The sequence below is a fragment of the Cinclus cinclus genome, chromosome 5, assembly GCF_963662255.1.
Source record: "Cinclus cinclus chromosome 5, bCinCin1.1, whole genome shotgun sequence".
NCBI classification, from domain to species: domain Eukaryota; kingdom Metazoa; phylum Chordata; class Aves; order Passeriformes; family Cinclidae; genus Cinclus; species Cinclus cinclus.
In genome coordinates, this window is record NC_085050.1 from 3,622,056 (window position 1) to 3,637,105 (window position 15,050).

The 15,050-nt window shown below is 38.2% G+C and overlaps 1 protein-coding gene across 5 annotated transcripts in view; it reads left to right on the plus strand.

The window, feature by feature from the left end:
- The first annotated feature begins 1,762 nt into the window (after nucleotides 1-1,762).
- Nucleotides 1,763-15,050, plus strand: part of CTNNA2 (catenin alpha 2) — a 403,809-nt gene continuing 390,521 nt past the window's right edge. For 4 of the 5 annotated variants that reach the window (XM_062493295.1, XM_062493296.1, XM_062493297.1 and 1 more), the window contains exon 1: nucleotides 1,763-1,864. In XM_062493295.1, coding sequence (XP_062349279.1) covers nucleotides 1,763-1,864 — 102 coding nt within the window. Of the gene's footprint in view, nucleotides 1,878-6,816; nucleotides 6,824-15,050 lie in introns of all 5 variants that reach the window. The other variant, XM_062493299.1, reaches the window with a different exon arrangement.

The following is a 15,050-nucleotide window of genomic DNA, read 5'->3' on the forward strand; positions in this document are numbered from 1 at the left end:
AATAATTGTCTACTTCTGACTTATTTTCTAAATTCCAGAGGCCAAGTGGAGTGGCAACCAGCTTTATATAAAAAAGAAACGGGCTCTGAAAGATAATTAAATACTGTCTGTTGGAAAAATGATGGCTCCCACATCAACCATGTTTACAGCAACTAGAAACTGTCCCACATTTTCTTTAATCACGCCTGGGTGTTTTCAGCAGTGTAAAACATGAAACCTAATGGGTTTTTGTGGAAGAGTGGAAACTGAAATAGTGATTTTAGCACTCACTAGGTATTACTGACAATTCTGTTACCAAATGTTGGCAAGTGAGAGGAGGCTAATGGTGGTTTTATATGTGATTTATAAATACATTGATTAGGGCGTTCTGATATGGCTCCCTTTTTGAGCAAGTATTTTAACCCAGTGAGAATCTTGTGCAGAGACTCACCAGCCTGTTTATACTGATTGATAGTGACTACTCAAGACGCTCTCCTGAGCAGAGCAGTAGAATTTATTTTGTATATTCTGGATAATGCTGCTGAATCCTGAGTAAATACCTTACTGAATTATGCTTCAAGAAGTGGATTGTGATTCAAGGAGCAATAGCTGAATTTCTTTTGATTTTGGTCCCTTAATTACGGTGGTGATTCATTCATTCATTTATTTGTAAATTTTATTATTGAAATTAGCTTATTGGTTAAAAATACTGCGATAAAATACAAAGGTTACTAAGTTAAAAATACTAAAATTGTTTTCTTTGAGAAAACAATTTAAAACTTTTGGGATGCAGAGGGGCTTGACTTGAATCTCATATGATGTCCAGTATGATATTTCTAGTTTGTCTTTACCTATTAAGTGTCCTTATGGTGTATGGGACCTCTAACTTTTCACTTTAATTTTAAAATAAAGGGAAATATTTAAATCAGAATTACTTAAAATGACCATTTGTTTCATTAGATTTTTCTGTCTTCTTGGATTTGGTGGACAATTTAATTTCTATGTGGCTTTGCTTGTCACCAAGTACTTAAATCACTTTCCAGCTCAATGAGGTGCATTGGATGTCTCTTACAGCCTGACAGCCAGACTTCTCTGTATCTGGATTTTCCAAAATGAAGTCAACTAGAAAATTGCATGAAAACCTGAAATAGTGAATAAAACGACAGCAATTTGCTGTTGTCTTTATTTTGGGCTTTGTTTAAGCTTTAAAGCCTAAGGTGGTCTGGAGAATCTGTTTTGACTTTAAATGAGTACTCCTCTTCTTGATGCAAAATTAAGAAATGCTGAATGCCGTGGGGGAAGTTTGATTCAAAAATCTGAACAGAGTTGTTGGATTTGTTTTAATCCTGACTCTCCCAGTTCCTTGTCTCTCCCACTCCAAGTGGCACAGGGACATATGGGGCTGTATTAAGTTCATAACACTCCTGCTCCTTCCTGACACTTTTCCCCTGCTCCACTTTGGGGGTCTCCTCTGTGGGATGGAGTCCTTGAGGATAAACCTGCTCCTGCCTGTGCCCTCCATGGGATGTGGTTCCTTCAGGACACACCCATCTGCTGAGGTGTTGGAGGTAGGCACAGGACTAAAAAGAATTTGGAATATAAATGTCTAAGCACCCAGTGGATGTGGCAGTGTGCCTGGGAGTTGTTGGAAGTTGAGGAACACCAGCAAGATTATGAAGTATTTTATATGTGGCTATATATATTTATTCTTTAAATAAATGCTATGTTGTATGGGGATATTGCAGTAATAATTTTCATGCTGTGCAACTTTATTCCAGGGAGTATGACTTCTGCAACTTCACCTATCATTTTGAAATGGGACCCCAAAAGTTTGGAAATCAGGACTCTCACAGTAGAGAGACTATTGGAGCCACTCGTTACCCAGGCAAGTAACTTGGGTTTGTTTTTTTCTTCCTTCAGCCTGATGCTGTGTTTACTCTTCTTAAGTAATTATCTTAATAGTATTTGATAATAAAAACATGAGCAGTTTTTGTTTGTGATCTCTGTTGGAAAGCTGTGTTCAAACATGTTTAGAGACTCTTGTTCTAAATAATTTATAGTCTCAAAATGTGAGCAGGAATACAGTAGCAACAGCTATTTACTTATGTCTGTCTTATAAAGCAGTTTAGAAACTTAATGAGCAGTCAGTCAAAGATAGGGATCTGACTGAGACATGCTCTTGGTTTGTTATTTCACCATGAAAGACAGGTTCAAAATGAAAACAAAGCAAAACCAACCATCCAGATTACAGAAACTATTAAAACCTGTTTCATTCTGTCCTGCCATCACTAGGAGTGTATGTAGAGGCCTGGTGCCTTTCTGTTTCTGAGTTGCTGTTAATAATGGAAAGCTGCTTCTTTAATTCACCTAAAATGATGTCTCTGTATGGTTCCTCTGCTCTTTCAGTGAGTCACTTTCCAAAGAAATGACATATGGTTGTCTGTCTTTGTTTTTGAGAAAAATAAATGTTATTTCTCTACAAATTATTCTGGAAATGAAAGTCTCTGACTGTGTACATAACTTTACCGACTCAAGGCAGAGAGAGTTCTTCCATTCCACATGGTGATAACATGGTAATTAACGTCCATTATAAACCCTGATAATTTTGTTCTTGATATAAAAGACAGACAAAAATCCTGAATTCACTGTGAAACCAACTGAAAATGAGGTTGCCAGTTCTCTGTTACTCTGGTACTGATCAACACCAGCCCGTGAAGCTGCTGTGCACCAAACTCTGTTGTGAAACCTGTTGCTGGCTCTTCTGTGAGGGAATTTCATGTTTTCCATTTGCTTTATTTCCCACTGCTTTGCCCAGAGAAGAGAAAACATCAGCCCAGAAGGGAAAGTAGCATTGTAGCTCCGTAGTTGCACCAGGTGCTGGGTTAGCTTTGGGCTCAAGCTGCACCTTTGTTTGATAGCATGCTTGAGCAAATGTAAATCAAGAAATTACAAGCTGAGCTACAGGACATGGATTTCTTCAGTGATAAAAACTCATGTTCCCAGGATTGTATTTTGATGAGGAGCAATGTGTTTCTATTTTAGAGCGTGTCAAGGAGACCAGGGAAAATAAAATGCTGTCAAGAGAGGGTAGAGAAATGTTAGGCTATTGTTTTATTCAACTTTTATGAATATTTCCATTCTGGTTTCTTCTTTTCATAGGTTTCTAGATAATATGAATAAATAAATAAAACCTCCTTCTTTAACATGTCATTTGATTTCTTGTATTAGGGAAGTCAGTAGTTTTACTTATTTCCCTTTACTTTGATTCCAGTGGAGTATGTTTGACTAAAATGTGTTTTATATGTTCCACACAAAAGTAATCACGAAAGCTCCAAATGATGAAAAATGTGGTACCTTCAGATTGCATTTATCAGTTGCATTTCTAACTGAGGCTATTCACCTGCTCTTTCTGTTTTTCTCAGATAAGTTAACGATCATCTCAGTTTTAAAGACTTTTTATTTTTTTCCTCTGCCTGAAATTGTATTTGCAGTCTGGTTGGGTCAGGAATAGTCTCTGGTTTACCTCTGCAGGGGCTTTGATCACAATCTGCCTCTGCAGTGGCAGCCTCCAGAAGATGCCACATGCAGAGATTTGGATCTCTTTAAAAAGTTCCAAAGCAATTTCCTTCCTGAGAGAGAGAACATCTAATTTGAAGCTTTGTCTTGGCCAATAAATAAATAAATAAATAAATAAATTTATAGGTATTTAATCCCATTCAGTTTGAGCTCTGAAGCCCACTTGTGGATTCAAATGGGATCATAGAGATGGGAAGCTCTTCCGTAAGTCATCGAAATAGGTCACTGAATAGAAGAGAGAGATTTAATGGCCACAAAATGCAGCAGAACTTTCACAGAAGTTCCTGAGCAACCTTTGAAGGCAGTCCTACTTCCATAGAGTAATTCAGGTGGGGGAAGCTCTCCAAGATCATGGAGTCCATGCTGTGACCAGTCCCCCACCTTGTGCCCAGCTCAGAGCAGTCAGTGCCACTTCCAGTCCTTCCTTGGACACCTCCAGGGATGGGGACTCCAGACCTCCCTGGGCAGTTCCAGTGCCTGACCACACTTTCAGTGAAGAAATTCCTCCTGATGTCCAACCTGACCCTCCCCTGGCACAGCCTGAGGCCATGTCCTCTCATTCTTCTGCTGCTTGTCTGGGGGACGAGGCCAGTCCCCACCATGCCTCCACCTCCTTTCAGGGAGCTGTAGAGCAGTTTTGACCAGCAGTTTGGAGGAGATGAAATCCTGAGTCCCCTTCAGCCAAAGTTTGCCTGATCCTTTGATTTCCATCACCACCTGCAGAAATTCACGTTTTGTTTTGGCATTTGTATTTGATTAATCAGAGTACCCTCTTGTTCTCCAAGCGGTGTGTGATTGTGGGTACTGCTGGAAAAACTGGAAACAACTGTACACAAATTTTAGGGCTCCAAAAGTGCTAATTTAATCTTTTGTACCTGTGAACTTAGGCTCTTAGCACAGTGTATGTATAGGCACATGACTGACAGATTTCCAAATGATGGCAGATCCATTGGTTTTTGCTGATACTTCAGAGATTATTGCAGAAATGTGATGTGGGTTTGACAAAGAACACCTCAGTGAGTCAGGGTAGGAAAATGGTGCGTTAAAGTGAATTTTAGACAAGCTCATTAGTGTTCCAGATGAGAAAATATGGATAACCTAGAAATTGATTTAGAAGAAATTATAAGACAAGAAGGTTGTCTGAGCTGGAGGCAAAAAAAAAAAAAAAAAAAAATCCAAAAATCCATTAACTGATCATGAGAATGCATTAGAAATGACAGAACTGCATTTATTCTAGGAAGCCCTGAACTAGCAAACTAATTAAAACTTTGTGTGGCTGTCAGAGATGTGAGAGGATTGGGGCTTGCTGGGGCACCCTGTTCCCAGTGCTTGTTGTCATGGTGGAAGAGTAGCAGGTAGGGCTTGTCACGTCATTTATTAACTTGCCATTACTGAGATTTTCTAAGAAATACGTGCTGGAAAAAAAATCATTAGAATTTCTGTTCTCCACAGCGTTGAAATTACTAATTGAAATGTGTTTATTTTCTCTGGCTTTAGTGTCACGATTAGCTAAAAAAGCATAAGGTAATTGTATTTATTGCTAGTTTTGTTTTCTGATTTCATTTTAATTCTGTAATTTTTGATTCCATGAGATTTTTATAAGGAAATCTATAACTAAAGCATATTCTCAAGGCTTGCTGCCTGTTACTCTCGCCCTCCTGCATAATAACCAACTGGATTGCTGTTTTATTTGTTAGACTGTGGGTGGTTTTCCAAAGAAAAAAAAGAATTATATTTTTAGGAAGATTTTAACTGCAATTACACAATATTTTATGTATACCTGAAAAATAAGACTTTTGGAGGTTCTCCATAAAGTGTCAGGGGATAATTTTTTGTTTCTGGTGGTTTTGAGTGCTAATTAAATAAGAATATGGATGCAATAAGGATATGTTGAGAAGAGAAGAGAAATAAATGCTAACTATAAACCACCAACATCCATGCAATTGTTTTTTGGAAAAACACCAAAAATAATCATGTATGCACACATGGAAGAAAAGACGAAGAGGCTGTGTCAAGCTTTTGAAGATGAGATTTGCTCTTTTGCTGAGATTCAATTTTTCTAATGTCAGTCTGTGTCTCTTTTCATTAGTTTTGCCTGGGAATTTTAGATACTCAGCCTATGTGGCTGTTTTACAACTGTGCCTTTTTTACCAGAGCCATGCAGCTGCTGGGCCTTTTAGGATCCTTACATTTTTGGACTGTTCCTTATTATTGCAGAGTTTTAACAACAGCACAAATAATTGTGAGTGCTGCTGTTGCAGATTGTTCCTGACTGATTCTGCTTTCCTTCGGCGTGACACACTTTTGTCCTTCTAGATTTGCTGTGGAGAGACAGTTCTGAATGCAGTGCATGTTTTGTGGGTTTTTTTATTTCCAAATAAATTAAAGATGGCAGTTACAGCATCTTAAAGGAAGCAACAATCTGTCAAGGCAGACAAAAATAATTGATTGATGATTTTGTGGTTTTTAAAATAATAGCATCACTCAGTAAAATTAATTGCCTATACCTGTGAAATAAGTAAGTCATTGGGTGAAATTCCAAATAGTTTTATTTCATGTAGCTTATGTAGAAATTCGTAATAATAATGGCTAATGTTATTCTTCACAACTTCCCTTGTACTCTGTGTTTGGAAAATGGACAAATTTCTATACTGTCATAAATAATATGGATATAACTGCATTCCAAACCATTCCAATTAATTGGATGCTACTTGCATTTTGTGAACCTTGGTTTTATTGCATTTGAAACCTAAATCTGGTGTGCTCTTTTCCATGGGAAATACATTATTTATTAATCTTGTCAGCTGCATTTGAACCGCAGCTGTACTTTTGTGGGGTTGGTGAATGCCTTTGCATATTTCAAACAAGTTTGGGGGAAGGTGGGTAATGGAGCACTTTGTGCCTGCTACCTGTTGCACTAGTTCTGGTAGTTGCACTGAATTCTCCAGCACTTTCTTTCTTTGATAGCTGGATTCACCTGAAGTCACCTTCAAGACAGACCTAAGGGAAAATGAATTATAAAGGTTTATTTTTTTGATCATTCAAGCTCAGTTCAGTTGTATAATAAGGTCAGTATTGCTTTTTTTTTTTTTTTTTGCCTGAACAGAACTATTCTTCCAATAGTGAAACTAATTATTGATCAAGCTCTTTCTGTCAGAGTCCCAAATCTGTGGTGTTTCTGGGAGTGTGGGAGGCTGGACTGTGCACCAGCCTTCCCTGGCATGGATTTGGTGATTGCTGTTCCATGTCAGGGAGACAAAGTCAAATGGTATCACAAAAGGAATATGGAACTTCTCCTTCTGAAACTGAACTTCAAACATTTTTATGCAGTTATTATGTTGAATAGGAAGAGAATCCTCCTTTCTTTCTCCAGCACTGTAGAGTCTCCATCACTGTAGAATCCAGCATTGTAGAAGGAAAAACCCTCTGAGATGATCCAGTCCAGCCATTCCCCCAGCCCTGCCAAGGCCAGCACTGACCCATGTCCCCAAGTGCCACATCCACATGGCTTTTCAATCCTGGCGGGGATGGGCACTCTGTCACTGCTCTGGTCAGCCTCTTCTAGTGCTTGACCACCCTTTCAGTGAAGAAATTTGTCTTGATAAAAAATCTAAGCCTCCCATGGCACAACTTGTGGCCATTTCCCTTTGTCCTAGGTTTTTGATACGCATTACTTAAAATAATTTCTGAACTGAAAACTACCAGCTGCCTTTTTACTTCAGGATGCTTTTTCAACTGTTAACTCCTGCTAGAAGCATCTGCTGCACTCTGGCCATCCTTGTTTTTTCTCTGAAATTGGATTCTGTAACATCCTTGCCTCTGTGCCACCTCTCGGCATGGAGACGTTTTGTGCTGTATAGGAGAACCTTTAGCTAAATTTTGTCTTTCCTACTTTTACTCTCCATGCTTGAAAGCTGCAGGGTATTTTTGATGTGCAGTGTCCTGTAAGGTCTGGACCTTGTCAGTCTGTGCCTCCCATTTTTTTTGCTGTTCAGAGGTGTTTGTGGGTGTGTTTGTACTTTGGAGTTTATGCATGTCCAGGCTGGCATTTGCAGGGGGCAGAACAAGGACTCAGAGGGCTGTAGGTCTCATCCATTACTCCCATGTTCTGCTTTTATGGAATAATGGTTCTTAACTCAGAGCAATGCAGTATGATGGCTGCTTTTTCTCCTCTCCTGCTGTACAAGCCCATGTGGAGAGATGGTGAGAAAATTTGCCACTGGTGTATCATAGCTGGAAATGCAGATTGTGCTGGGGGTATCTTGGGTGAGCAGTAAGCTGTGGCTGGAAAACTCATGGCTAAAATGAACCTGCTTGTAATTTTTAGTTCTTAGTATTAAATGCTAGATTTTCCATGCATTGGATAACTTTTCAATTTTTTTCATCATTAGGCAATTATTAGTGGCTCAGGGTTACCAGAAAGTGTTTTTGTCTTTATGTGATATGGACAAAATCATTTTCTTAGCAGAATGGTTTGGTTGGAAGGGACCTGAAAGATCACTTTGTTCCAGCTCCCTGCCATGGGCAGGGACACCTTCCACTATCCCAGGTTCCTCCAACCCCTGTCCAGCCTGGCTGACTTTCCTGTAAGTGTAGGGAAGAATTAATGCAGACAGTTTCATTGCTGGAGCCGAGGAACATCCCTGATCCTGTCTCCATCCTGAAATAATATCTTTGGAACTTTTCTAGACAGCTTTCTAACTCAGCCCTGTTTCTGCAGATGGATTTCTGGCAGCTTTCATGGCAGACTTTTCAGAAAATGTTCTTGCCTGGGATTTCCAAACTCTAATCAAGAAGATCAAACTAATTATTGAAGTGTTCTTCTTCTGCTTGTGTCCTTGAAGATGTATAGAGAGGTCTAGTGAAACAGGGATGAGCCTTTTTCATGTCCCCAAATCCACAACTCAGCAGGTTCTTAACAATCCTGTTGATTTAATTTGGGTCATCCCTGTAGAAGGGGAACATCTAAAGGTTTTGAGGGAAAATTTGCTTTGGTTGCATTTTTTAGATGATTTTTCTGCAATTGCTTGAAAAGCAGTTTTCTTTTGTTGTTTTTTTTTTTTTTTTCAGAATATCTTGTGAACTGCCTGTCACTTCCAAAACTTCTCAGGGTCAGCAAATATATTAGCAAATTATATTCATCTTCTTTTATGTTAAAAATGCTAATTAAAGCAGGATAGGTATATCACCTTGTGTTTTAAAAGATAATTGCATAGTTGAAATTGATACAAAATAAGAAATGGATTTTCATTTTAGCTGATAAGGAAATTCTTGTTGATAGCATAAACTTCTGTTTACTCAAAGTGTTTGAATAAATTAAACACTTTTTTTTTTTCCAGTGGTTAAGGACCTCAGAGTTACTACAGCAGGTACAAGTGTTAATATAATAATTTATATAAATGGAATGGTTCTAAGTCTAGGATATTTTTTGTCATACAAATGTAGTGCTTTAACAGGGGGACAACTTGAAAAAATGTTTTTAATAATGTGAATCAAATGTATTAAAATAAAGAATTTCAGTCACATACTGTATGAACAGGGTCTTGGTATGATTTGTTAAGCAGCAACTTCAAAATATCTGTTCAAATATCCAACTGAATGTGAGCTCACCATAACATGATGAAATGGTCCTTAAGTGCATCAGCTGCTGGGTGTAAAGTAAATTTTATTTAGGCATTATTGTTGTAACATAGTGTTTGTTAATGAGATTATTATTGGAAGGGTTTCCCCTTCTCAGAAAAGCTGTTGACAAATTGGAATGAGATCAGAGAAGAATGATGTGAAATATTGCACTTTTGTCTTTTAAGGGAAGCCTAAAGACTTTGGATGCATTTCATCTGTATCAATTAAAAAGAAATTGTCTTAAATTTGCTGCCAGTATAGATTTTGAGACTATTTTGGTAGCACTTACAGTGTAAATAATACTTCACCATCCTAGTCTAAATCAAAGTCGAATATGGGATTCACACCCTGAAACTAAAACATCCCAACACCCTCAGCAAGGATTTTGGAGTAGGTGTTTGCAGGACAAGGAGTAATTTAGTAAGTTAAGAGGTATTATGATCTTAACCAATGTATGTTTGTGTATCAGCAAGAGGTTGTCTTGTAGTGAAAGTTTTGTTTTAATCCCACAAAATCCTTTGGCTTGAGAACGAATGGTAAGTGAATAATAAATGAAGTGTAAATTACATACAAGCTGCAATAGTACTCCTGGAAAGATGAGAAAATCACTGCTACCTGAACCTTTAAGGAAGAATTGGATATATTTTTGAAGTGTGATACTCATGAAGCATTTTAAATCCTGGGGTCAGTTTGGGCCCCTCGTGACAAAGAAGACATTGCTGGAGAGAGTCCAGGGAAGGGTCTGGAGCCCCAGGAGCAGCTGAGGGAGCTGGGAAAGGGGCTCAGCCTGGAGAAAAGGGGGATCAGGGGGGACCTTGTGGCTCTGCACAACTCCCTGACAGGAGGGGACAGCCAGGGGGGATTTGGGATCTGCTCCCAGGGAACAGGGACAGGAGGAGAGGGAACTGGGCCAGATTCAGGTGGGCTGTTGGGAAAATTTCTTCATGGAAAGGGTTGTTAAGGGAGTGGAGTCACCATCCCTGGAAGTGGTCAAAAACGTGTGGATGTGGCACTTGTGGTTTAGTTGTCCTCAGTTAATGGTTGGGCTGGTTGATCTTAGAGGTCTTTTCCAACCTTAATAACGCTTTGAGATGCTTTAGTTCCACCAGGAGTGATGAAACTGGGAGAATTATTACTGGAAGAGCAGAGCCCTGCACTGATGGGTCTTCTCTCTTTCTGAATCAGGGAGGAAGCACGGAGCAGGGTTGCTTATTTTCTGTCATCAGATTTGCCACGGAAGAGAGAAAATAGATACCCCACCTCTGTGATTAAATATGTATGGTTCTAATGACTTTGGGAGCAATTTGGATATTGAAGTTTGCAATCAATCTTAGCTTCATTCTTCAGAGTGATCTGAAAATCTTCCTCACTTTCTTCTTTTTCATTAACTTCATTAGCTGTGTGTGTCATCAGCCTGCAAAAGTTAGGATAGAAAATAATCCTAATTACAAAAATAATACCCTAATTACAAGATTTTGCTTTGAGGTGTTAATTAACCTAATTCTAATGATCCATGTTCTGAGAAGCAGTGGCAGTTTCTGTTCCATTGCCCTTCAATACTTGTTTCTGAAGACTGACTGATTTATTTGCAGTTCACACGATTCAGGGCATAGGTAGATGGATATTTTAATGGCTCCAAGTAGACTTTTTTGGTAATCTTGGACTGTTTTATTAAATGAATTTTTCTTTTCTTCTTTTTTTTTTTCTTCTTCTTTTTTGTAACTAGAGAGATCTGAGCTTTTGGTGTATTTTAAAGATGACCTTGATTTTCAGCCAGAGAAATTTAGCTGCAGTTTTGCCTTAAGAAAATGGTGTAATTGTGCCTTAAGCACATGGTGTAAATTACCATATGTATTTTCCTGTTTGCTAAATTAATTTTCAGTATCTTTTCTCACAAACTCATCAGTGGTTGGTGTTCTTGAATATTATGTGTCTGAGCAGCAAATGCTCAGATTGGGAAGAAATATCCGCTTCATCTTCTTTCAATGGGATGATTAATATTTTCCCCTTTATAAATTGGAATTTCTCTCTTATTTAGTCTATTTCTTTGTATTCCTGTAGTACTTTGGTACTTGTTCATGAGACTTCAAACCATCTACTAATTTATAACGAGGTTGTTAAGGATATGTAACTTAGCTTATTCAGCACAGATTAATTCTATATTGTGCAGATGACCTTTGATGAATACACAAGGAATATTTCTCTGCTGAATGGAAATTTTCCTTTTTGTAGATACCTGTTTTTAAAAATAAGTCTTTTTAATATCCTAAATGAAGTCAGCGCTAAAATTTTCATTCTCATTCAGTTTCTTGAGTCAGTGTGGAACAAAGGAACTATCTCTACAAGTTTCCTTTCTTCCTTCATGAATAAAAGGGTGTTTAGCCAAAAAAAAAGCACAGTCATAACAAAGTAACCTTGAAACTTAATATGAGTATTGTTCTTTATCAACCTTTTTTAAAGATGAAAATAGATGAAATTGATTGTACGTAACATTTTAAACGCAGAAGCGCAGCTTAATTTTCACTGAAGAAACTGGTAGTGTGGAAAAGGATACACTACAATCGTTTATTATAAGTATTGGGATTGCATGGCCAGGTTTTGGTAGTGAGGGAGTGCAGGGTTCAGTGAGAAGCTGCTGGAAGCTCCCCCAAATCTGTGGAGCCAATTCCAGCCCGCTCTGGGATGGATCACCGCTGGACAAGGCTGACACCTGGGCACCTCCTTGCTCTAAATCCTTATCTCCTTGTACAAACAATTCATCTCGAAGTTTTCAGAGAAGGGTGTTGGATAAATGACATTTGCAACAGGAATTAATTGTTCTGATTCGTTTCATCTTGCTCTCTAATAATGAAAATGCATTGCATCTGCTTATGCTAATTATAAAAACCTCCATTGGAAGGGGTTCATGTAAAAGCATAATGAATCCAGTGTGCTGAATGGCTTCTGAATAGGGAGTTCTTTCCAGGGAATATGTATTAATGTATTCCATTTTTTTCCCCAGGGAATTACACATATCTACACCCTTAGTGTGGAATGATTATGCTTTTACTGCTCTGCTTGAAATATTTTAATAGGCAGGTAGTTTTATACTTTTTCTGACAAGGATGCAAAAATTTGAGGGAAATGCATGCATATGAGGGATAACATCTATATCTGTTTAAATATCTATATCTATATCTTCTTTTTCTTCTTTCTTTTCTGTCTTCTCAGTCCATATTCTTTAAATCTGCTTCATTCCTGCGTTCCACCTCATAAGATCTCCATGTATGCTTCCATTGGCTGTAATATTTATGTTTTTTTACTTCTTTTTAAGCTGAGGGACTCAGTGCTTTCATCTATATGCAGTGTGATATTGTTGACTATTGGAATGTGATGGTTTAACAAAGTTTGTGGTAGTGTTTTTATCCTTCATGGAAAAATGGTTTTTATTTGAGCAGTTCCTGTCTGACACAACCAAATTACTTGTTGAGTAGCTGGGAACCTGCAGGAGCATCCTTGGTGTAGTGCTGAGTGTGATCAGTGAATTAATTTTATGATGGTCCATTCCCTGTAAAATAAGCATTTCTTTCTGAGCCACTTATGTGATAAATAAATCCACTGTCAGATAGATATCTTTGTTTTGGAGTTTCTGAATTCAACAGTGTTCCAGCTTATATGTTCAGGATGTATCCAGGGTCACATCATTTGGTTCCAGCCAGAAATCACTGCCATTTTACACACAGCCCTTCTCATCCACAGCATATTTTTAATGGCATTACTGCAGCTCTCAAGAATCCCTGGAAGATAATTGAATTTTGCTTGTGTTTGAGCACAGAAGAAGAAAGTCCAGGCTGTGAGCTGCATCTCTCCCCTTCCCCAAGTGGCAGAAAGCTCTGGAGACAGAAGTTTCTACTTTCTTGCTGTTTTGCTTGGCCAATAGGAAGAAATCAGGAACATTATCTTCTGGTTTTTTTTTTTTTGTTTTTTTTTTTTTTTTTATTTTGGTTGTACCTTGTTGCTAGAGATTTCAGTCTCCTTGCTAGGGGCTTTCTTGTGTTCCCACCTTGGCTGTCTGTCAGGTTTTGTTCTCTCTACTTACATTTTAGTAGTTTTGAATATTGTGTAGAAAGTGGCGTTAGGTTTTCATTGAAGAAAAGGCGGGGAGGACACTTTTTGACACCGGTAAAAATTTCAGCAGTTGCACTGTCTTTTGGGCATTTGGTCTCTTTTAAAAATGAACTTTCTTCTGGCAGTAGACAAGCTGCAAGAGTGGAAATGATTATTGTAACCATCGTCCTAGAGCTTTTTCACATGTTTAAATTTTGCTGGACAAAAGTTACTAAGCACTTTGAAACTGAAGCCTGAAATTTTGAGCTCAGTGTAGCAGATCACTGCATAATATTTTATACATCTTTAATGAGAGATTAGTAATGCATTTGTTCTGCACACCTCTCAGCCTTTTCCACTGAACTGAAAAGTGTCCAAGAGTAAAACTGATACAATCAAGTTCACAGTTGTGTTCTTTTTTCAAGTGATTGCGGCTGCAGTTTTCTCAGTAGACCTTAGAGTCTGTGAGGACTGCTGGCTGTGGGGTTTGTGCTTTTTATTTTTTTTTTTTTTTTTTTTTGGTGGGATTTTTGGGTTTTGTAGTTTATTTGGTTGGTTGATTTCAGTACTTTTTATTTCTTTTCTTTGTTTTGTGACTGTTTTGGTTTTACAGCCCAGCACCAGCCCTTTAGGCTGGGCAAGCCATCAGAGACCTTAAACATCCATAGATCTTTTATTTTACATCTCTCATGGAAATGAGATAGGGAGCCTGGAATATCAGTTTGTACTGAGCTGTGTGAGTTTTGTGTATAATCAAATAGTGGGTTAATGCATACTTTTGTCAGCAGAGAAATTGGAAACCAATTATGTCAAAAACCAAGTCAGAATAAATTAAGGTGCTTTATGAGCTTTCCTTTTCATTAACAGTGATGCCCTGAAGTGGGACAGATCCTTCAAAAGTCTTCGGCAACCTTTCCTGCAAGACTGCTGGGACAGGGAACCCAAAGGATCTTTTAAGTTTCTGTAACATCCTCGTCCTCCTGGGCTTCCCTCCAGCCCTGGGCTCTCACCAATCACTTGGGTTTGTCCCCAGGCCCCATCCTGTTCCAAAATTCCTATAAAACTTAAAAATTTGCAAGAAAGCACAATTAAATATTTTTCAACTGGAAGGAAAACAACTAAAAATATTAAAGGTCTCGTTCTTTATGGGATGGAACTTTGGGAAGGAAAGCAGTTTTAGAACATTGGAGGTGAGGGTGTGAGAAGTTCAGTTTCAGATTTTAGCTTCCTGTAGTGACTTGATGAAGGATTGTCTTACTGCTCCCATTTGACCATTTTTGTCTATTCTTTCAAATACTTCCTGTGGCAAAAAAAAAAAAAAAGTTATTAGATTGTCAGTTTAGGTCCTCTGGTAATTTCTTCTCTTTTTTTTTCCCCTTCTTATTTTTCCTTGATATAACACCTGGGTACTCTTATTTTTTTCTTGGCTTTTTTTTTTTTTTTTTTTCAGAATCATTGCTTTAAACAAGAAAAATAAAATACATTAAAAATCACTGCAGTTTTAGCCCAGAGGTGGTTGTGCCTTTCTTCAGGCCACACTCTGTGGTGGTCCTTGATTTTCTCTGCCAGACTCTTTAAGTGGGTTCTTGCCTTTACAGTCATTGTGTCAGCGCTCCTTAAGGCTCCCATGGCAACATCTGCTTCCAGGTTCTTCTTTACCCTTGACTCCGACAAAGCTTTTGAATTTGTGTGTTTTTATTACAGGAAAGGGCAGAAATCAGCAGGGTTGCATTTATTAGTTTAGAATTACCCGTTTTGGAGAAAACAGTTTCAGGTTACCAGCCTGT